Consider the following 22,521-nt stretch of genomic DNA (forward strand, 5'->3'; position numbering starts at 1 on the left):
TTACCAGTGTAGTTATACATGCAAAGTGCTGCTAGTGTAGACTTGACTTCAATCTATTTAGCAAGGTTTTAATCGTGCCCTTATCACCATGGTATTTACATCAAGGATAACTGCATTCTGCCTGCCTAAAATCCTCCCTGGCAGTTTCAAGTAGCTATTGTCCTAAACTGTCATATAGAATTACTGGGCACTGGTAAGTAGCTGCTGTATTTTCTGTATGCACCTAATTTGGGGATTTATTGGGTTTGATCCCATTATTAAGGGTTTGCAGGACTGGGCAATCATTTGTAAAGCCTTAGAGAGCTTTTAAGCTGAAAGGCGTCATAGGGCTTGTTTCTGGAAGGTGCTGAGCCCCCTGGACTTAAGACAGCAAAACACATGCATAACTTTAAATATGTGAATAGTCCCATTGAAGTCAATAAAATGTTTGCTGTGTGTATCCCCAGGTATCTGAGATGTTACTACTGGGCAGTGCGCACTTTAATTACCATTGGTGGCCTTGCAGAACCGCAAACCCTCTTTGAGATAATCTTTCAGCTACTGAATTTTTTCACGGGTGTCTTTGTGTTCTCCAGCTTAATTGGTCAGGTAAACAAATGAATTAATCGCTAGATTTACAGTTGTGTAAATTACTGCCATGTAAAGACAATGTACTCTTTATGGTCCCATTCATATACATAATACAGAAAACTTTGAAGCAGAAGATCAAAGAAGTTCAAGGACTCTTTTGAGTCTCCACTGTATATATTTTTCTGACATATTTATTTATCTATGGTTGTAGTTCCACATATGGCCCTTCGTAATTTACAGTAGATCCCAATTTTCAATCCTGCAGTTGGACCTGTCTGGTGGAACTCTACAGGGAGGCCTGCCCATATGGCTCAGATTACAGTATCAGAGCTCACAAATTTATGCAACTGGCTTACGTGAAATGCCTTGGTCCACTCATGGCCTGGGAGACTAATCTCTGTTGGGTCACCCAGCACTGCTACACTATAATTTTAATATCCATTTTTGGATTTATCTTTAGACATTAATGAATTGCACTTGCTGTTAATTGCAATCAGGGATGCACAGAGGGTTTGGGGAGCCTATGGCAAAATGTGGAACTGATTGCTCCCACCCTTCCTAAATAGAACCACTGAGGGGAGGCCCCGGGGAAGGGCGGGAGGTGGATTGGAAAGCAAAACCACACAGCACACAGTTTGCAGTGGTGGCTCAGCTCCTGTCTCGTGGGGCTCCCCACTCCTGGCATTGCAACCTGATGGATAGGCCTGCAGCGCTTCTCAGGCTTAGCCCAGCTGCCAAATTTCCATGAGTGGCGCTGCGACCCCATGTGCCAGGTCACACTGTCAGTCGGGTTCGGGAGTCCTCTGAAATAGAGGGCCCTGGGCAAACTGCCCCTTTCCCTATCCTCCTTGCCCCCTGAGCAGCCCTGATTGCATTTAAGTGTTATCACTCTTAAAAACATGAATGGTACAACACTGCACTGAATACTGATGTATCTGCAGGTTATTTAGTATTCCCCTGATTTTACAAAGTTTTCATAGAATCATAGAAGATAAGGTTTGGAAGAGACCTCAGGAGGTCATCTAGTCCAACCCCCTGCTCAAAGCAGGACCAACCCCAACTAAATCTTCCCAGACAGGGCCTTAAATACCTCTAAGGATGGAGAGTCCACTACTTCCCTAGGTAACTCATTCCAGTGCTTCACCACCCTCCTAGTGAAATAGTTTTTCCTAATATCCAACCTAGACCTCCCCCACTGCAACTTGAGACCATTGCTCCTTGTTCGGTCATCTGCCTAGGTCCATCCTCTTTGGAACACCCCTTCAGATAGTTGAAAGCAGCTATCAAATCCCCACTCACTATTCTCTTCTGCAGACTAAATAAGCCCAGTTCCCTCAGCCTCTCCTCGTAAGTCTTATGCCTCAGCCCCCTAATCATTTTCGTTGCCCTCCGCTGGACTCTCTACAATTTGTCCACATCCTTTCTGTAGTGGGGGGCTCAAAACTGGACGCAATACTCCAGATGTGGCCTCACCAGAGCCAAATAGAGGGGAATAAGGGCACACTGTTGACTCATATCCAGCTTCTCATTCACTGTAATCCCCAGGTTCTTTTCTGCAAAATTGGCGCCTAGCCAGTCGGCCCCTAGCTGATAGCAGTGCATGAGATTCTTCTGTCCTAAGTGCAGGACTGTGCACTTGTCCTTGTTGAACCTCATCAGATTTATTTTAGCCCAATCCTAGGTCACTCTGGACCCTATCCCTATTCTCCAGCATATCTACCTCTCCCCCTAGTTTAGTGTCATCCACAAACTTGCTGAGGGTGCAATCCATCCCATAATCCAGATCATTAATGAAGATGTTGAATAAAACCAGTCCCAGGACAGACCCCTGGGGCACTCCGCTTAATACCGGTTGCCAACTAGACATTGAGTCGTTGATCACTACCCATTGAGAAGCCGTTGATCACTACCCGTTGAAGTCCTAAGAACTCCGTGAAATGAGGGATTTACTGTCTGCCATATGTTACAGCTGCAAATTTGGCACATGATAACCTATGGTTAAGATTAAATCAGTGTTCTTGTTTTCAATTCATTTGCATCCAGTTTTGAAAGAAAAATCTGCAAAATTTCCAAAGTAATAGGCAGCAACAAAAGTTTTTTTCCGACCTAACTATTGGAGTTACATTTCATATCCAAAGGTTTGAAAAGAACTTTCCTGGCTGCAGAAAAACAACAGTTACAGTTCCTACATGTGGCAGTGAGTCCTACTGGACTCTTGCAGAAATCCCTGTATGATGGGGAGTTCAAATGAAAAGGCAAACACAGGAACTGTTGCATTTAATTGTATTTCTATTGACCACAAGATTTGAAAAAGTTCAGCAAATCAAGTAAAAGAAGTCTGTAAGTCTCAAGTAAATAACAGGGTGTATACCTCTAACTTCCTGGTAACACAAGGAGTGGGAAAAGAAATACTAAAATATCATGAAACAGACTATGCCTGTAGTATTTGCAATACATCCAGCAAACACTGGAAATAGCAGCAGCGCACCTCTTCATATAAGATTTCTAGCCTGATGATTAGATAAACTTGAAGAAATTCTGGCCAAACAGCCAAATCTTTGGGTATCTAGTTTGCAAACCTAATATTTTTTTCATCTAACCTAGGTCCCTTATTAAAGCCCCAGTCCTGCAGTTGACTCTGTGCAAACGGACCGCTCCACCAGTGCAGAGTCAATTGAAGGATCAAGGCCTAAATATAGATAAGTGAAAAGATACGTGAATATTCAGTCAGTGGATAACTTCTGTGTTTTCAAAGAGGTTTAAAGTTACTTGACAAGTTCTTCTTTGTTACACTGGTGTAAATCCAGAGTACCGTATATACTTGTTCATAAGCCGAATTTTTTTAGTAAAAAAGGGAAGCACGAGAGAAGGGGGTCGGCTTATGAACGGGTATAGAGAGGGAGAGGTGGGAGATAGCCCCTCCCCCCAACAGAGGGAGCAAGGAGAGGCAGCACAGCCAGCACAGCCAGAAGGGAAGAGGCGGGGCCAGAGTCTCTCCGCTTCTGGCCACGCTGCTCTCCCCCCAGTCTCCGAAGCAGCTGCAGCTCCGGGGCTGGCAGGCTGCAGCCGTGCCGCTCGGTCCCGCCCCCCCAGAGCAGGCTGTGGCTGCGCTGCCTGGCCCGCCGGAGCAGGCTGCGTCACGCTGCCCAGCCTGCCGGAGCAGCTCCAGCCAGGCCAGAGACATCCTCCTCTGGCCCTCTCCAGATAAGGTGGTAAGGAATGGGATGAGGAGAGTGTGGGGGTCCTGGGCTAGGGGTGGGGTCATGTGGTTACTCCCCTGACTCCCAGCTTCTCCCCCACAAAAAATTTCCCCACCAGTTGCTGTCCTGGCCCATCAGGGTAAGCAGCTGGCATGCCGAGACATTTTGTTTACTCAGGTTTACCTCCGTGCCTGCAGATGCTTGAGGTAAACAAACCATCTCGGCCCACCAGCAGCTTATCCTGATGGCCTGGGAGCCAATGTTTGCTGACCCCTGAATTATAGGGTTGGCTTATGAACAGGTTATAAAAAAATTTCCATTTTTACTTATCCATCTTGGGGGGGTCGGCTTATAAACGAACCGGCTTATGATCAAGTATATACGGTAATTCCTATTGAGCTCAGTAGAGTTCCTCCACCTCGACCAGCGTGACAGCAGACTTTAGCCCACAATCATATTAGTAATTGGTCATCACAATGATATTTGAACCTTCTATCAAAAATGTAACTGTACCTAGAGAATAGGGTGTTTTCAAACATTAACACATTTAAAATTTTTAAAAAGAGATGTGACTTTTTTTTGTAGAAATGTTAAACTGTGCTCTTGTGCCAAGACCTTCAAGATCAATGTTCAGCCCAAAGTTGATTTTTATGACTGATCAAAAAATATCTAACGAGGGAAACACTGACAAACTCTTACGTCTAGTGGCATCAACTGGTATTAACACATTTTTAACTTCAGTTCTGATTTGCCATTGCATGCCAAGCAAAGTGGGGCTTAATTATTGAATTTTAAAGGAACACCTTCAATTTAAAAATCATGCTTCCATCTGAAAATATTTTACTTACAAATAGCACAGGTTTCCTATAACTGGAAGATTTACACTTTGTTTAATTTATGCATTAGACTGTATTTTTCACTTTAACTCTGAAACACGAGAGAGAAAAGTATGTTTAAAATAGGAAAATATAAAAATCACAAATACTGGCAGGGGCATTCAGGGGTAGCTATGGTATGTGAAACTACTTCTAACATGGCTACATTAAGTTGTCAAAGTCCCTCTAAAAAAAAAAAACAGGTGAAAACACAACTATTTAATGCAACTTAGTTTAAATCCATTCATTACCACTAATGGTACATTATACCATATACAATTATACACCTCTACCTCGATATAACGCTGTCCTTGGGAGCCAAAAAATCTTACTGCGTTATAGGTGAAACCGTGTTCTATCGAACTTGCTTTGATCCACCGGAGTGCGCAGCCCCGCCCCCTGGAGCACTGCTTTACTGTGTTATATCCGAATTAGTGTTATTTCGGGTTGCGTTATATCGAGGTAGAGGTGTATTAACAAAGCAAAGTGTTTGTGTTTGCAAAATGACTAATCACTTAAAAACTGAGACTGTTACTGCTAAGAAGTGTTTGTAGTAATAACTGATATTTGCAGATGCGGGATGTAATTGGAGCAGCTACAGCAGGACAGAATTACTATCGTGCCAACATGGATAACACTGTCTCTTACATGAACACCTATACAATTCCAAAAGTAGTTCAGAATCGTGTTCGAAGGTGGTACGAATACACATGGGACTCTCAAGGAATGCTGGGTAAGATGACTCTCAAACTATACCATATCTACTCACACACTAACTCACAGCAGAAATGTTCTATTTAGATCCAAGGAATACATGGATCTCATTTGATCTCTTCTGAATGGTCTAGGGGTGGGTGAGAGAGACACACACTAGTTAACTAGCGTCAAAAAAGCCAACCCAATGTGCTGTTTTGTAGGGCCTTCAGAAACACACATATTATTAAGAGAAAAACCTGTACTGGTGTTGGTGGATTTAAGTGTTTTCTAAGAGGTTTTGAATTATTACATATTGTACTTTCATGCAGTAAAAGTGTAGTGTCTAAAGACAGATCACTAACCTGAACTTCTAGCAGCACAGCAAGTCTTCATTTATGGTAGTCTTCATATGTAGTTCCAAGGCTACCTTGAATATTTGGAAATTAGGTTACACCCAGGATTAGCACCTGTTGTAATACAATAGCTACAGTTGGGAATTCTCTTTTCTATATATAAAATAATTGGAGTCCAAAAATAACCAAGGGGTTTTCATATGTTTATCCATCTGTAATATGTTCTGCTTGGAGTTCTGAAGAAGCAGTTTAATTTATTGCACAATTTGTTAGTCTGAAAGAATATTCCTCTATTAGATCTCATGTATGTTAGATTTAATTCTATTAGGCTATTCTTCTGTACAAGGGAAAGGTTCATTTTGATTTTTTTTAAATTCCCTTGCTGCTGCTCTTTTTCCTTCTTCCTTTGCATTTCCACTTTGTAATTAGGAATTTTGGGGTCTTTTTTTCTCTCTTACAGATGAATCAGAATTACTGGAGCAGATGCCAACCAAAATGCAGTTAGCCATTGCAATTGATGTGAACTTTGCCATTGTCAATAAAGTTGACTTATTCAAAGCAAGTAGTTTTAAAGGAGAACGGAGCAATATGTTGTTCTTGTGAGCTATAAAATCTAGTTTTGCACATGTTGCAGTATTTAGGACATTTTTTTCATTAGTTATATTAAAGGCAAAATAAGGTCAAGAGGTTGCCAAGTGAATGGAAGCTCATGGTTGGATTGAGCCAAATGCCTGTCTCTTCATCCAATGCAGAAGCCAAAAAAGTTTGAGTGATACTGTGTTGTTATTTTAGTGCAGTTACACTGACATTATCCGCCAGATTCAGAGGTGGCAAATGGTGGTGTAGTCTGCATGTCAGTTTGGGGGTATAAGTAAGCCAAGGGAGCGGAAGGATGAGGTAGCAGGAAAAATAATCTTCCCTATGATGTGTCATTTGCCCACTTGTACCCAGTGCTATGTGAGAGGTCACAGTTCTTACCTGTTCTAGGTATAGGTAAATAACTGTGACACTCTGGATATTGCTGTTTGATAACTGTGTGCATATGGACTTTCTAATGATTATTAATATAAGTAGTTATAGTTGTCTCAGGGACATATGTGATAAATGATTGTTAAGGTTGGGTCTTTGCCATGGGATTAATAAAAAATCATAAGGAAAAGTCACAACACACAATAGTTTTAGTCTTAATTAATTTGTCATGGGAAATTATGAGAGAGGTTAAATAGATCAGGCCAGATCCTTTGCTGGTACAAATCTCTGTAGCTGATGTCAGAACATTCCTGTAGCTTCTGAAGACACTACAGCACTAGAGGTTTGTACCAATAGGGGAATCTGACCCAGTGCTTCCCCCTCACCCATAAACATTGTTTAAAGCCACTTAGTAACATTGTACTCGTCGTTTGAAATCTATTGTATCGGACAAGGAGCCATGTTTGCTTAAAAACAACCATATGGTGGCGCCTTTTTATACCACCTGAGCAATAATGCACCAGAAATCTGGCCCACAGCTTTAACCATAGTATTGAACACATTTAATTAGACCAGCACGAGAGTCACATACATATACAGACATCTCACAGGTAGAAAGAGTATTCTTTCAAAACACAGAGAAGATAGAGGTTGAGGCACTCAGTTAATACCATGATAAGGGCCTTAAAGGTACCCAAATAGTTCCTCCAGCATTCTCTCTACCCTCCAGAAATTGACCTTTATGATGCTTTAAATCCACACTCAGTACCTGAAGCATTAGCTCAATACATTCCTGTATTGCTATCTCTTGCTTCCTAGTATAAACCTCTCGGTAATCATTTCAAGTACTGCACAAGTATAGCAAACTTCTAATTATTTTTAACAGGGGTGTGATACTCAAATGATTTACGACATGCTGCTGAGACTGAAATCCATTGTGTATTTACCTGGTGACTTTGTCTGCAAAAAGGTGAGCTTGACTGTTTGTTTTTCAAATGTAAAAATAATAAACATACTAACACAAAAGTTCAGCTATAGTTCAAGGGTATACTTTAAAGAAAATTAATCCTGGGTGAATTACATATTTTAAAAATAATTATGATATACTGAGTAATAATAATAATGTGCTCTCAGGTTTCAAGCTGGAACAAGACAATATGGATTTTATTATTTATATGATCAAACATAAAATGTTGGTAGCCTGGGAAACTGCTTTGTAGAAATACAAGTTATCTGTTGACACACATCATTAAGTTTGAATATTTAAAATGGATATAGTGTGTTGCAGAAGTTAGAAGTTCAAAAGTTTTGCATGTATGCACACGCAAACAGACTAAGGATCTTCATCTGAGATGTTGCAAGTGCTCAAATTAAACGTTGCATGTGTTTTACCAGTTGTGATTATTTAGCACTTATATGGCAGTAGTGCTCTGAAACTCCAGTTAGACTCAGGCCCCATTGTGCTAGGTGCTGTACAAACCCATAGGAAGACAAAGTCCTTGCCCCAAAGAGCTTACAATTTACATCTTTGCAGCATCTGGAGCTTAAAGTCATGATTAACTCTCTGCATTGTGTGCAGTCCTGTTGATTCAGCGTTTGTGGAGAGACCTTAAGGGGGCGGGGCTGGGCACCTGCCTGTGTGTGAACCAGCGAGAGATACTCACTCTCTCTCCCATGCTGTTGGGGTGTCCCCAGCTTGGAGGGCTGGCTCTGTTGAGGCAGGCTCTGTTGCTGAGGCAGAACAGAAATGTAACAACTAAGCAGGCAGGCTGCTAATGTTCCCATTGTCAGTGAATTGTTCCCATTCTTAGTCAATTCCCACAGGAGCCTAAAAAACGTTTAAAAGTTTTAAGGCTCCTTTACATTGCCAGAGTGGTATAAAGGACCCTTATTGTGACAGTAAGGGAATCCTCAGCTAGGAAGAACTATGTGCTTTCTGGCTTTTTTCCTGTGCCAGGGTGGCACAATAGGGTTAGATCACAGCTCAGGATCTATTTTACTTACCCATTTAAAAAAAATGCAGGACAATGATTAGCAAACCTGTATGACTTTCATGTGTGAAAGTCTGAGCAATTTAGAGCGACATTCTACTTCACTTTTATTTTGGTGTTCTGTAATGTAATTTAAATGAAAATGCAGGATTATAACTGGAATGCAGGGTATTAGTTTTCAAGTATTTGTGACTTAATTTTCATGTGTTTAGGAAATGCTGAACAGTTATTGTGATTTTTTTTCTGTTAAGGTAGTTTAAATAAATTAACAAAATACGTGACACTAGTGTGGTTATATTGCATTATTTTGACAAATAAAATATGCAGAATTTTGCAGAATATTTAATTTGTTGGCACAGAATTCCCCCAGGAGTAATAAGTAAGGATACGACTTCGTCACAGAGGTCAGGGAAGTCATGGATTCTGTGACTTTACTGGACCTCTGTGACTTTGGCTTCAGCTGTCAGCAGTGGGAGCAGAGCCAGGGCTGTGCATCCCCAACCCGCAGCTTTGTCCAGAGCCGGGGCTGTGTGACCCCCCTCGCAGTTGCAGCAAGAACCGGGGCTGTGTGCCCCTGACCCGCTGCTTCTGCGAGGGCTGGTGGGGGCTCTGTGTCCCCTTCCCCACACAGCTTCTGCCAGGGCTGGAGTCAGAGCTGTGCACCCCCGCCTTCTCCCTCTGTGGCTTTAGCTGGGGCTGGAGTCGTGGCTGTGTGCCCCTGCCCTGCAACATTGGCAGGATCTGGAGCCGGAGCTGTGCCCCCCATGGCCGTGGTTCTGTCAGTTCCCCCCATGGGGATCCAGGTGTCATTCCTTCCCCCCCACCAGCCCTCCCTCCCGCCATTATTTTTAGTAAAAGTCACAGACAGGTCAGGGCTTCTGTGAATTTTTGTTTAGTGCCTGCAACCTATCTGTGACTTTTACTAAAAATAAACATAACAAAATTTTAACCTTATGTACAAGTTTTGAAGGCTCAGGTCAGTAGGCCTGCCCATGTGGTGCTCACTGCAGGACTGGGACCTTAGGCACCAGGTAATGTAAGGTGGTCGGGTGGGTGGAAAGGGATACAGTCACATCTGTACAATTTTACATATATTGCTTTACGTGGATTGTAAGCTCTTTGGGGCAGGGGACTGCCTTTTTGCTCTGTGTCTGTACAGTAGCTAGCACAATGGGGTCCTGATCCATGGCTAACGTTTCTAGGCACTACTGTAGTACAAATAATAAAATAATAATAGATTAAAGCCTTGATCCTGCAATTAGATTCAGGTGATCTTCCTCAGCAACAAAACCCTATAAATAAATATATTGCTTTACCCAAGCACGATGTTTAGTAAATGGCTTACTAAAAGAGCAAGGCTTTTGTGTTGCTCTAATAAAATATATCATGGCCAATAATGACACATTAATTCAAAGCTGCAGCTGTAATTGGAACTGAATATAGAATTGTAAAGAAAGGACATAGTTGGGTAGATAAGCGTCGCAAATACAGAAACACTGGCCCACCCCTACTCAGTTCGCTCTAATGGCAGTGTGGGCTGGAGGAATGAGCAGAGCAGAGGGCTAGGAATCAAACCCTGAAAATTTCAGTCCTGGCTCTGCCACTGACTGCTGTTGTATGGGTTTACTGAAGTCACTTCACTTCTCTTCCTCAGTTTCCCATCTGTAAAATGGGAATATTTATTCACCTCGCTTACAGGGATGTTGTGTGAGGATTGTTAAGTTAATGTTTGTAAAGCCCTTTGAACATATAAAACATGTAAGTGTCCTATATTATTCTATCATGCTACACTTTAGCCCACTAGATGACTTCAGTATGGCTAGAATTTGTTACATATACAATCTGTCAATCCTTTGTATCCAGGTAAAATCTACTTCATTTTGGATGCTAATTAAGCAGCTAGCAAAGGCTCAAATTCACTGGTAAATATGCAAGAGACAGCAGAAGCTTTGATTGCTTACTTATTCTTGATTTTCCTTTTAAATTATGGAAATGATCATTAGAAAAAAATTAAAAATGCTGAAGTACTTTTAAATGCACAGTATATGGCTCTTCTTAGATACATTAAAGTTAATATATCAAGTCACATCAGATCCCTTCAGAATTAGTTCATGCTAGTGCTAACTAAAACACCATGGTAATTATCTACCTCAGTGGTTCCCAAACTTGTTCCACCGCTTGTGCAGGGAAAGCCCTTGGCGGGCCGGGCCAGTTTGTTTACCTGCCTCGTCCGCAGGTTCGACCGATCATGGCTCCCAGTGGCCGTGGTTCGCTGCTCCAGTCCAATGGGGGCTGCTGGAAGCGGCGGCCAGTACGTCCCTCGGCCTGCGCCGCTTCCAGCAGCTCTGGAAGTGTTCCCATTGGCCTGGAGTGGCGAACCGCGGCTACTGGGAGCCACGATCGGCCAAACCTGCGGACGCGGCAGGTAAACAAACCATCCCGGCCCGCCAGGGGCTTTCCCTGCACAAGCGGCAGAACAAGTTTGGGAACCACTGATCTACCTCATCCACTTGGGGCTAGGCTGTGATACACATGCTGTTACCCCTTTTTACCTGAGCAGTTATCCAAGGATCTTGTAGGTTATTTCCATTAGGAGGAGAAATTGATGATGGAATCAAGTATTCTTTAATGCAATCCTGTTTATTTACAAACAATATTACCCAAAGTCCTGTTTCCCTGAACACAGTAGGAATCAAACAGCAGGAGACATTTTATTTGCTCACAATTCCAAGCCCCTTACTAGCCAGCACTAAGCCCAAAAGCATGCTCTCTGCTTTTTCTTAGAGTCACGTTACCAGTACTTTCGTGGCTGTGTCTGGTGCTTCCTTGTCTTACATTTATCCCGAATGAAGGGTGAGCAGTTATGCATCCACCAGCTTCAGCAGGGTTTATCCAACTCCCACGATCATAATGACTTACACCACAACTAGTCCCTTCAAAATCAATGAGACTGCCTGTGGAGTCAGGTGTTACTCACTGTAAGTAAAGGTATCACAATCTAGATCTTATTCCCCATAACCGTGGGAAACATGCATATGACAAACAGGGTCTGTTAAGAGGCATTTGTCAGACTATTCCACTCAAAGTGTGATGTTTCTGCATCCAGGGAGAGATTGGCAGAGAGATGTACATCATCAAGCAGGGAGAAGTTCAAGTTCTTGGAGGCCCAGATGGTACAAAAGTCCTGGTTACCCTGAGAGCAGGAGCTGTATTTGGAGAGATAAGGTAATCCAGTAACTGTTTATAATGTTGTTTTATAGAGCTGCTCAAATACTCAACAACAACAAAAATCAACCAACAAATAATTCTTATGAAATTTCCCATCTTTCAACAAGTACTACATCTGATTAATAGTATTTTTCTCCATTTGGCTTTTTCATGTAACAAAGCAGGGAAAGTGTGACATTGGGGTTGGAAGCAGACAAGTCCCCAAAAAGAATGGCTGACTTAATGAGTGATCCACAATATGAAACATGTTCACAATTAGTGAGTTAGGACAGTCCAAGAGAAGATACCTAGTAAGGGGATGAAGGGGTACAAAATAAAATGTAATCTCAACATCAGGGGGAAATTCCCTAGCAGTGAGATCTCTGAGCCTGTGGAATAGTGACTAATGTGTAATGAGCATTTTCAAACTAGACTGGGTAAAGTATTTAGGAATATACTGTAAAGTATATAGGAATTCTCCTCACGAGTTTAGAGGGTTTAACACATCCTCCAGCTCCAGTTTCTACGTTTCAGTGTGACCATATTTGTTTTATTGCTTGCACAATATCACTAGGCACGTTTAGGCAGCAGATATTGAAAATCAATTATCCTTTTTACGAGAGAAAAAAAGCTACAATGAAAAACTATTTAGGAGCCTAAACATGGATTTAAAAGCTAGGCACAGAGGTTTGAAAATATAGGCAGTATTTAGTTAAGAGTATATATCTACTTAAGAGTAAAGTATACCAGAAAATATTTTTTTGAATGGTCCTTTTAGAAGGGATAATTCTTCTAAGATTCCAATGTACAATATCCCTATTTTCTAATTAGTTGCAATGCAAATATCTATGAACTCTTCTATGTCACGTTTACTTTTTGGCCAAGCCCAAGACTAGCTGTACCTCCTGTTGAGGTCTGCATGAAGAGTAGTATAGGAGCTGTTGCATGTGATAAAATGGAATCTTGATTTCTTCCAGCTGCCACCCTGTTATTGTTAATCCTCTTGCCGGAAACTTTAATCTGCTTTTAAAAATTGGTAAACAGCTCTGTGCCAAGTTTAAATTTATCCTCTACTTAATTTATCTCTTGTGGTAGTGGAAACATGCCAGTTTATTAAATGATGTGCATACAGTACTTGCCAATGCTCAAATCTGCAAATAGCAAACACCTGATTGGAAGTTTCCCATAGATACAGGGCCCTTTTTATATAAATGGAAAATAAACCTACCAGCTGTTTCAGAGAAGGATGTCTATTTTTTCAATTGAGTCTTCTTTGTGACAATATAACGTGAGCAAAGCCGAAAATCAAAATGCTCCATTATGTGTGTGTGTGTTTGTGTGTGTGTGTATATATATATATATATATAGAGAGAGAGAGAGAGAGAGAGAGAGAGAGAGATGGGAAGCTGACATTTTTCAGAAAGACTTGGGTACTAAAAAACCAAAAAACCAAAACTAGACACACAGTCTAGAAAAACGTGTTCAGGAATGGACATCACTCTTGCTTCTACTGCGGAATTTTTCTTCAGCTGGAAAAATCTAAAATGTCATAGATTCATAGATTCTAGGACTGGAAGGGACCTCGAGAGGTCATAGAGTCCAGTCCCCTGCCCTCATGGCAGGACCAAATACTGTCTAGACCATCCCTGACAGACATTTATCTAACCTACTCTTAAATATCTCCAGAGATGGAGATTCCAGAACCTCCCTAGGCAGTTTATTCCAATATTTAACCACCCTGACAGTTAGGAACTTTTTCCTAATGTCCAACCTAAACCTCCCTTGCTGCAGTTTAAGCCCATTGCTTCTTGTTTTATCCTTAGAGGCTAAGGTGAACAATTTTCTGCCTCCTCCTTATGACACCCTTTTAGATACCTGAAAACTGCTATCATGTCCCCTCTCAGTCTTCTCTTTTCCAAACTAAACAAACCCAATTCTTTCAGCCTTCCTTCATAGGTCATGTTCTCAAGACCTTTAATCATTCTTGTTGCTCTTCTCTGGACCCTCTCCAATTTCTCCACATCTTTCTTGAAATGCGGTGCCCAGAACTGGATACAATACTCCAATTGAGGCCTAACCAGCGCAGAGTAGAGCGGAAGAATGACTTCTCGTGTCTTGCTCACAACACACCTGAATCATCCCAGAATCATGTTTGCTTTTTTTGCAACAGCATCACACTGTTGACTCATATTTATCTTGTTGTCCACTATAACCCCTAGATCCCTTTCTGTCGTACTCCTTCCTAGACAGTCTCTTCCCATTTTGTATGTGTGAAACTGATTGTTCCTTCCTAAGTGAAGTACTTTGCATTTGTCTTTATTAAACTTCATCCTGTTTACCTCAGACCATTTCTCCAATTTGTCCAGATCATTTTGAATTATGACCCTGTCCTCCAAAGCAGTTGCAATCCCTTCCAGTTTGGTATCATCTGCAAACTTAATAAGTGTACTTTCTATGCCAATAGCTAAGTCGTTGATGAAGATATTGAACAGAGCCGGTCCCAAAACAGACCCCCGCGGAACCCCACTTGTTATACCTTTCCAGCAGGATTGGGAACCATTAAGAACTACTCTCTGAGTATGGTTATCTAGCCAGTTATGCACCCACCTTACAGTAGCCCCATCTAAGTTGTATTTGCCTAGTTTATTGATAAGAATATCATGCAAGACCATATCAAATGTCTTACTAAAGTCTAGGTATACCACATCCACCGCTTCTCCCTTCTCCAAAAGACTCGTCATCCTATCAAAGAAAGCTATCAGATTGGTTTGACATGATTTGTTCTTTACAAATCCATGCTGGCTATTCCCTATCACCTTACTACCTTCCAAGTGTTTGCAGATGATTTCCTTAATTACTTGCTCCATTATCTTCCCTGGCACAGAAGTTAAACTAACTGGTCTGTAGTTTCCTGGGTTGTTTTTATTTCCCTTTTTATGGATGGGCACTATATTTGCCCTTTTCCAGTCTTCTGGAATCTCTCCTGTCTCCCATGATTTTCCAAAGATAATAGCTAGAGGCTCAGATACCTCCTCTATTAGCTCCTTGAGTATTCTAGGATGCATTTCATCAGGCCCTGGTGACTTGCAGGCATCTAACTTTTCTAAGTGATTTTTAACTTTTTTTTTTTATTATTTTATTTTATCTTCTAAAACTACCCCCTTCCCATTAGCATTCACTATGTTAGGCATTCCTTCGGACTTCTCGGTGAAGACCGAAACGAAGAAGTCATTAAGCATCTCTGCCATTTCCAAATTTCCTGTTACTGTTTCTCCCTCATCACTTCCTCTTGCTTCTAATGTATTGATAAAAAGTCTTCTTGTTGCCCTATATTCCTGTAGCTAGTTTGAGCTCATTTTTTGCCTTTGCCTTTCTAATCTTGCCCCTGCATTCCTGTGTTGTTTGCCTATATTCATCCTTTGTAATCTGTCCTAGTTTCCATTTTTTATAGGACTCCTTTTTATTTTTTAGATCATGCAAGATCTCGTGATTAAGCCAAGGTGGTCTTTTGCCACATTTTCTATCTTTCCTACCCAGCGGAATAGCTTGCTTTTGGGCCCTTAATAGTGTCCCTTTGAAAAACTGCCAACTCTCCTCAGAGCAATAACATCTTCACTCACCTGCCACTAGCTTTTGGATTAGCCAGTTAGACACCAGATGAACACTGATTCATTCCTATACAAGAAATAATTGTTAAGAGTTAAGGAAACCTCAAGACCAGTGGTTCTCAATCTTTAACAGCCTGTAAACCTCTTTCACTAAAATGTCAAGTCTCAGAAATCCCCTCCTAAAAATGAATATTTCCAGGGATTTTCTCCTTTACTTGAGCATAAATTATAAAAGCATTGATCTTGGAAATATATAATTTGTTTTTATGACATGCTTATTACACACTATTTATTATTATTAATTATTATTTATCATTACAGTGTTTTTATTACATTATGAAAATGGCAACACTCTTCCAAGATCTCACTTTCGTAGCTTGTATCTCTTTGAATAAGCCTGTTATAACACAAGGCTCCTATGTTTCATCCAGGAGTATCAGATGTGAAACAGCATGAAGATATTTAAGAAGCCAACTCAAAGAGTTCCTCGTACATAAGCATTCAGGTCTCGAATTCAGGGAAACAACGGACGTTACAAGAAAGCTTAAACTTGTTCTTCATAATAATTTTAAAAACAATACTAGCTGCCTATTTAATTTTAAAAACAGCCAAAAATATCCACCTCCCTTTCCATTTTTTATAAGGAGTCTTGAAGTTTAAATCTCCTCAGTGTGATAGATATGCTTGCTTTGATCTGCTTAGCTCTTGGAAGTCCAGGGGCTCTGGGCTACTGGCCCCGTGCTGTCCGGAGTTCCTAGGGACAGTTCTGTCCACCATTAGGGAATTTTTTCCCCCCGAGAACCCCCTGTAACATTTTGTGAACCCCCAGGGTTCATGAACCCCAGTTTGGGAACCACTGCTCTAGACCTATCTAGTCCTGCTGTAACTCAGTGAAGTTACACCAGGGAAGTATTTGGCCAGTTAAATTTGTCTACTAACTTGGGGTGCTTTTCCAACTTTTGAACCAATAAAGATGTCTTGAGCAAGTGGATGTTTCCCCTTGAGGCAAATACAATGACTAAGGTAATTTTCCCAGCAAATATTTACTCTTTCTGAAATGATCATTTATGGTAGATGAAATCCCCACCACTATACTCCTGGAGACAGCAGACGATCCTTAGAAGAATATGAATACAGGCATGAGGTACTCTCGCCTTAAACAGCAGGCAGTGGGTGGGCCTGAGAAGGAGGAAATTCTCAGCAGCTGGCAGATGTTCCTAAATTTAGAGGAAAGCAAACAGCTGAACCACTCAGTGCATCACTGGGGAATCATCATCATCCGTGTGGCAGCGTGTTAGAAATAATGGGTTTATACAGAGCCCTCTGTCAAGGTGCTCTGAGTGCTTTACAGCAGGAAAAATAAAATACCCTCCTTCATGGAGCTGATCAACTGAAATGCTGTTATTGCATAGCAATTGTGTTTACCTATTTGTCTGGCTATTCACAACACTCTTATCACCATGGTATCAGAGTGCCTTGCTCACCTTGTGATCTCTGCCTCAGGACTTGTTTGCAGAAACATATCAACCCTTCCCCTTCTCGTTAACTTGTTTAATAAAATGGTATACAAGATACCTGCTGTTTATTCATATTTTTGTTCAAATTGCATATAAATTATCTTTTAAAAAAATCTCTCACTGGGAAGAAAAAATAGTTACTGAAGGAAACCAAACATTCCGGTTCATTTTGAGGCTCTAGAAACTTTTAAAATGTGTCCATGTTTTTGCTGAACTGTACCATAGAGCCCTATTTAAGTCTTGTATTCAAATTGGTCCTTTTACTGCCTGTTTCATTTGTAAGAAAACTAGGGACAGAGACTGGAAGCTGTCTTCAATTTAATGTTTCACTACAATGGCAATGTAACTTTTGGGGGTGGCTGGCAGAAACTTTTAGAGGTACAAATGGGAAATAGGCACCCAATGCCTATTGACTTTCTAGAGGAGTTAGGTGCATAATTGTCCTTTGTCTCCGAAAATTTCACCCTTCATGATGATGGTGTTAAAATCCACAATGTGCTACGTACTTCCCATACATAGAAAGACAGACCCTTCCCCAAAGAACTTCCAGTCTAAAAAGTGGGGGGAGATGAACAAATATACAATGATTTTTTAAACTACAGATAAGTATCCTCAATTGCCCTGTACCTCGCTGATATCAGGTGGGTAATATCTCATAGGTCATCAGCATCATGTTCCTATTACACCTTTGGCGTTTAGGGCAGTGACAAAGCTCCTCCACTCCTGTCTGTTTCTGGCAAGTCTTTCAATGGTTCCCCAGCTGTGCTCCAGGTTTTTCATCTTGGCTTCCACAGCTCTTCACCATGTTGTTTTCGGGTGGCCTCGTTTTCACTTGCCTCAGGTGTCTATCTTATTGCTACTCCGGTGATGGAATCAGTTTCTATCCGAAGCACATGACCGATCCATCTCCAACGCCTCCTGGCAATGATGGTGCTCAGATCCTCTTGGCTGCACTGTGTCATTGTCAATAGATCTTGGTTTGAGATTGTTCTGGGCCAAAAGATACGGAGGATTTTTCTGAGGCAGGTTGTATGGAATGAAGGCACTTTCATACTTTCTCATTCCCCAACATTCTGCACTATAAAGTAGTGTTGAAAGTATGCAGCTCTGATAAATCATCAAAATACACCACCAAAACCAAACTCAAGATTTATCAGAGCTGCGTACTTTCAACACTACTTTCTCATAGGTGCCGACTTCCCCTCTTTCCCGTGGGTGCTTGACCTCCCCCCCCCGCCCCAGGTTCTGCCCCCACTCCACCTCTTTCATAAGGCCCGACCCTTGCCCCACCTCTTCCCACCCCTTCCCTGCCCCCATTCCAAACCCTTCCCCAAATCCCCGCCCTGGCCCCGCCTCTTTCCTGCCTCATCCCCTGAGCGTGCCACATTCCTTCCCCCCCTCCCCGGAGCGTGCTAACACTGCTAAACAGCTCTTTGGCAGCGGCCGGGCAGGAAACACTGGGAGGCAGGCAGAGAAGAGGGGACCTGTCATGCTCAGGGGGGAGGAGGAGGTGAGGCACGGGGTGAGGGGAGCTTGGCTGCCAGTAGGTGCAGAGCACCCACTAATTTTTCCCCTTGGAAAAATCAGTAGATGTGGGATTTAGAGGAGGAGAAGGTAGTAGTGGCCTTACAGATTACTTCAGTGGGAGAAGAGCAGCATAGAAATAAGCAGACACATATTTGTAGGGTAGGTGAAATAATTAGATAAAATGATTCCAATAAATCCTAGCCCTTTTTCTGCTTTTAAATAGAAATTAGGAATAATGTATTTAAATGTAAATGAAAACTGTGATGCAATATAAAAAGTAATCTAATCTAAAAACAGTCTAAGCATTACAGGCTAAATCCTGCACAGAACAATAGCAGAAGCAAATTAAGGAGTCCAGGCAAACGTGATCCTGCAATAGTGGGAGCCTTGTTGCACAGCCATCCAGTTACTCCGTCCGAGTAGCAGGGGTTATTCCAAGAAGGGAGAGCATAGCTAAGGACCTCATTGTCACAAGGAAGATCATGCATTAAGCTATATCAGCTCACACACCCATTTACTGCCTATGCTCTCTCCACTTCTTATCCTGTGCATGTCAGTAAGGGAGTGGGTGGGCAGAAGAGTTAGTCAAAAAAGTGTCCAGTGGACCAGTTTTCCATCAGAAAATGCTGCTTTAACAAAATCAAAAAGTGTTCCAGGAATAGATCAATTTCATTGAAATTTTCAATGAAAAAATATCTAAATGTTTCATTTCACCTTTATTGTTTTGGCTTTTATATTATTTATAACATAAAACCCCAAACGTTTCAACCTTAACAAAACGTTTTGATATGGTCAGAATGAAATATTTCATTGCACCACACATTCAGAGATTGATTTGTTGACCAAATTCAGGACTATCTCAAATCTCAGCACATCTCATGGGATGGAAATTCTGTTTTTCAACCAGCTTCAGCATGCATGGTGCTGGTGGACTTCCTGCTCAGTGTTGAGAACTAGGCCTCCCACCTTTCTTGGGCCCCTCTGTCACTCTACGTGCACTTGTGCTAGAGTGCAACTATGCTGCTGGGCAACACAACAGCAGTTTCAGGATCAATCTGATATCTTATTCCCAGGAAGGGTAACACTGTATGATGGTCAATGATAAGAGGTTTCAGAGTAGCAGCCGTGTTAGTCTGTATCCGCAAAAATAACAGGAGTACTTGTGGCACCTTAGAGACTAACAAATTTATTAGAGCATAAGCTTTCGTGGGCTACAACCCACTTCTTCGGATGCATAAGAGGCAAATTGAGAAACGGGGAGGCACAAGGATGGCAATTTGAAGCTTCTAAACCCTTATAAAAATTGCTACGTGTCCAAAATACAACATCTCACATTAATGACATTACAGCATTTTGGGGTGATTACTGTGAAAGAGCAGATTTTCTTTGTAAGGAAAGTAAAGCAGAAAAGATAAGTTCCCCATTAGGGAGCATTGGAAGTTAGAGCATCTAAAGCGGTGTAAGGCAAGTTGCATCATTTAAAAAAGCTCAGTTAACCCAACACTACGATAACTCTTGGTCCACTAGCTAAAAGGGGCCCCGTCATGCCCTCTGTGCTCCCATCCCTAAGCAAAGCTGAATTTGTCTGAGCAAGGACTGTCTAACCAAGCCATATATACTTATTTAGAAAACTCGCTGCACATCAGGATCTGGTTTCCCATGCTTGCGAATAGACAAGCTGATTTCTTCAACCCTAGTTTGCATCATTACAGAGCCCCCTGCTTGGGAAATGTCAGAATGATGGTGCCAGCCGAGTCAGTGCTGTTCACAGAACAGCGATACCAAAACTCAGACAGTGATTTCAGAACTGCCATGGAAATGTATTTGATATCCATTTGTAGTTAGTAAATACATGTTTATCTATCTGAGACCTCATACAGAACCACTGCATTTTTCCTTTACAGGAAAAGACCGGGAAGTACTAGATTCTAATTTGAAGTCAGATACTGGCTGACTGTGTGACCTTGACACAAGTCACCTTACCTCCTGCAACCTCTCTCCCGCTAGCAGAGCTGGGAGATTGAAACTGGCACTAAAACTGTGTCTCCTCAATGAGATGCTCAATGCTCCTGTTGCAGACGGGAGTGGCTGGGTGGCTGGCTCAGCAAGACAGGGTGCTGGAGTCCTGAGCTGGCAGGGAAAACAGGAGCAGGGGTAGTCTTGGTACATTGGATGGCAGCTCCCAAGGGGGTTTCTGTGATCCAACCCGTCACAGTGGCATAGTCGAGCAGGATCTGTGCACAGCTGATTGCTTTGAGATACTGGTAGTGATTTTAAGTGAGTTTTAAGTGTGGTGGCTGGAGAACAGACAAAGTGGTTACTGGTTTGTTATTTTCTGTTTGCTTATTTCGGGAAAGGGAAGTAGGGACAGAAAAGGAAGCAAAATAAGTAAGAAGGAAGATCAGAAGAAGCTAAAACTACACAAGTTGCAAATTGCCCAGAAAGACTGAACACTGGGCGCTGGGAATTGTCTCTGTTAACTAAGAAGCCCCTGAGCTGAGTGCATCTCAGTTTCAGTGAACTGCAGATGGGTGTGGCCCAACCTCTGTCTGTGCTGAAGCTGACTGGAGTGTCTAACCTAGCAAGACAGGAGTGGAGGGGTGCCTGTTCTGGCAGGAGGGGGTTCTCTGTGGATCCCAGCTCATTGAGTGATGGTCTCAAGGGAAGACAAATGGAAATTGATGTATAATTTGCCCGGGAAAAGGCTGGCCTGGAAAAAGAAAAGGCTGCCCACCAACCTGGACTTAAGAGACAAAGCAATTAAGACCCAGAAGCAGGAACTGGCTGTAATGGAGTGGAAGAGGTGCACAGAGACATGTATCCTGGAGCTGGAAGTTGGGGTCTTGGTGACTGCTGCGGTAGAAACAAACCCCAAGGACTCTAGCTGGAAGCAAACCCAACCTGAGTGAAAGGGGGGGGATTTTGCTGGCCAGCGAAAGGTCTCTCATAGCTTGGAGCTGTGAGCCTACAGCTGGATCAGGGTCTCTTTCCCTTTTGGGGGACACAGGAGTGTCTGCCCCATAGGGGAGCCCAAAAACGAATTTTAGGTATACTGCCTCCGCCATGGTCAGTGTCCAAGTCTCTGGCAGTAAGTTCAGGAGGAGGGTGTGACGTTGTGCAGTCTACATGGTTTTATAAAAACATGATAATAAGTGAATATAATGTAACTGGGATAGTTTTATAAAAATTTGATAATAAGTGACTATAATGCAAATGGGATATGCTTCGTGCAAAAGGTCTCTTGTAAGGTATCATTACAAAGCTCATAATCTACTGAGTGTGATCATCCTATTTGTAGAAATGTACCACTCTTGTATCTAAAACTAGAAATATAAAACATAACTCTGAGGGCCTATTGTAATTATGTAAAGTGTGGGCCATTAATGATGGTTTGGAATCTTGATGACTCCCATTGTCTGCAGATGGCTGTTTACCTGTGAGTCTCCCTGTATATGTGTGTGCTGGCAAGTGAGTAATGAAGTCTTGCAGTGACATGTGATCATGTCACCTGAACTGGAATCCATCTTTAACCTGGTGCTTTTCCAGTGAGGGGGGGTGGAAACCCAGAGGGACAAAGGGTTCCCGCCTTATGCAAAAGATATATAAAGGGGTGGAACAGAAGAGAGGGGGAGAGAAGCCATCATGAAGAATCCCCTAGCTATCACCTAAGCTGGAACAAGAGCTGTACCAGGGGAAAGAATTGTGCCCAGGCCTGGAAGGTGTCCAGTCTGAGAAAAAATTTACTGAAGCATCTCTGAGGGTGAGATTATCTGTATTCAGTTTGATTAGACATAGATTTGCGCGTTTTATTTTATTTTACTTGGTGACTTACTTTGTTCTGTCTGTTACTACTTGGAACCACTTAAATCCTACTGTCTGTATTTAATAAAATCACTTTTTATTTAGTAATTTACTCAGAGTATGTATTAATACCTGGGGGAGCAAACAACTGTGCATATCTCTCTATCAGTGTTATAGAGGGCGAACAATTTATGAGTTTGCCCTGCA

General features: G+C 42.0%; 1 protein-coding gene across 1 annotated transcript in view; it reads left to right on the forward strand.

Moving 5' to 3' along the window:
* Nucleotides 1–22,521, forward strand: part of CNGB3 (cyclic nucleotide gated channel subunit beta 3) — a 63,553-nt gene that overhangs the window by 36,103 nt on the left and 4,929 nt on the right. Inside the window, exons 10-14 of the mRNA XM_065398294.1 lie at nucleotides 447–588; nucleotides 5,219–5,378; nucleotides 6,155–6,252; nucleotides 7,550–7,633; nucleotides 11,761–11,879. Of these exons, the coding sequence (XP_065254366.1) occupies nucleotides 447–588; nucleotides 5,219–5,378; nucleotides 6,155–6,252; nucleotides 7,550–7,633; nucleotides 11,761–11,879 (603 nt within the window). The remainder of the gene's footprint in view (nucleotides 1–446; nucleotides 589–5,218; nucleotides 5,379–6,154; nucleotides 6,253–7,549; nucleotides 7,634–11,760; nucleotides 11,880–22,521) is intronic.

This window comes from Emys orbicularis, chromosome 2 (genome assembly GCF_028017835.1).
Source record: "Emys orbicularis isolate rEmyOrb1 chromosome 2, rEmyOrb1.hap1, whole genome shotgun sequence".
Classification (NCBI taxonomy): Eukaryota; Metazoa; Chordata; order Testudines; family Emydidae; genus Emys; species Emys orbicularis.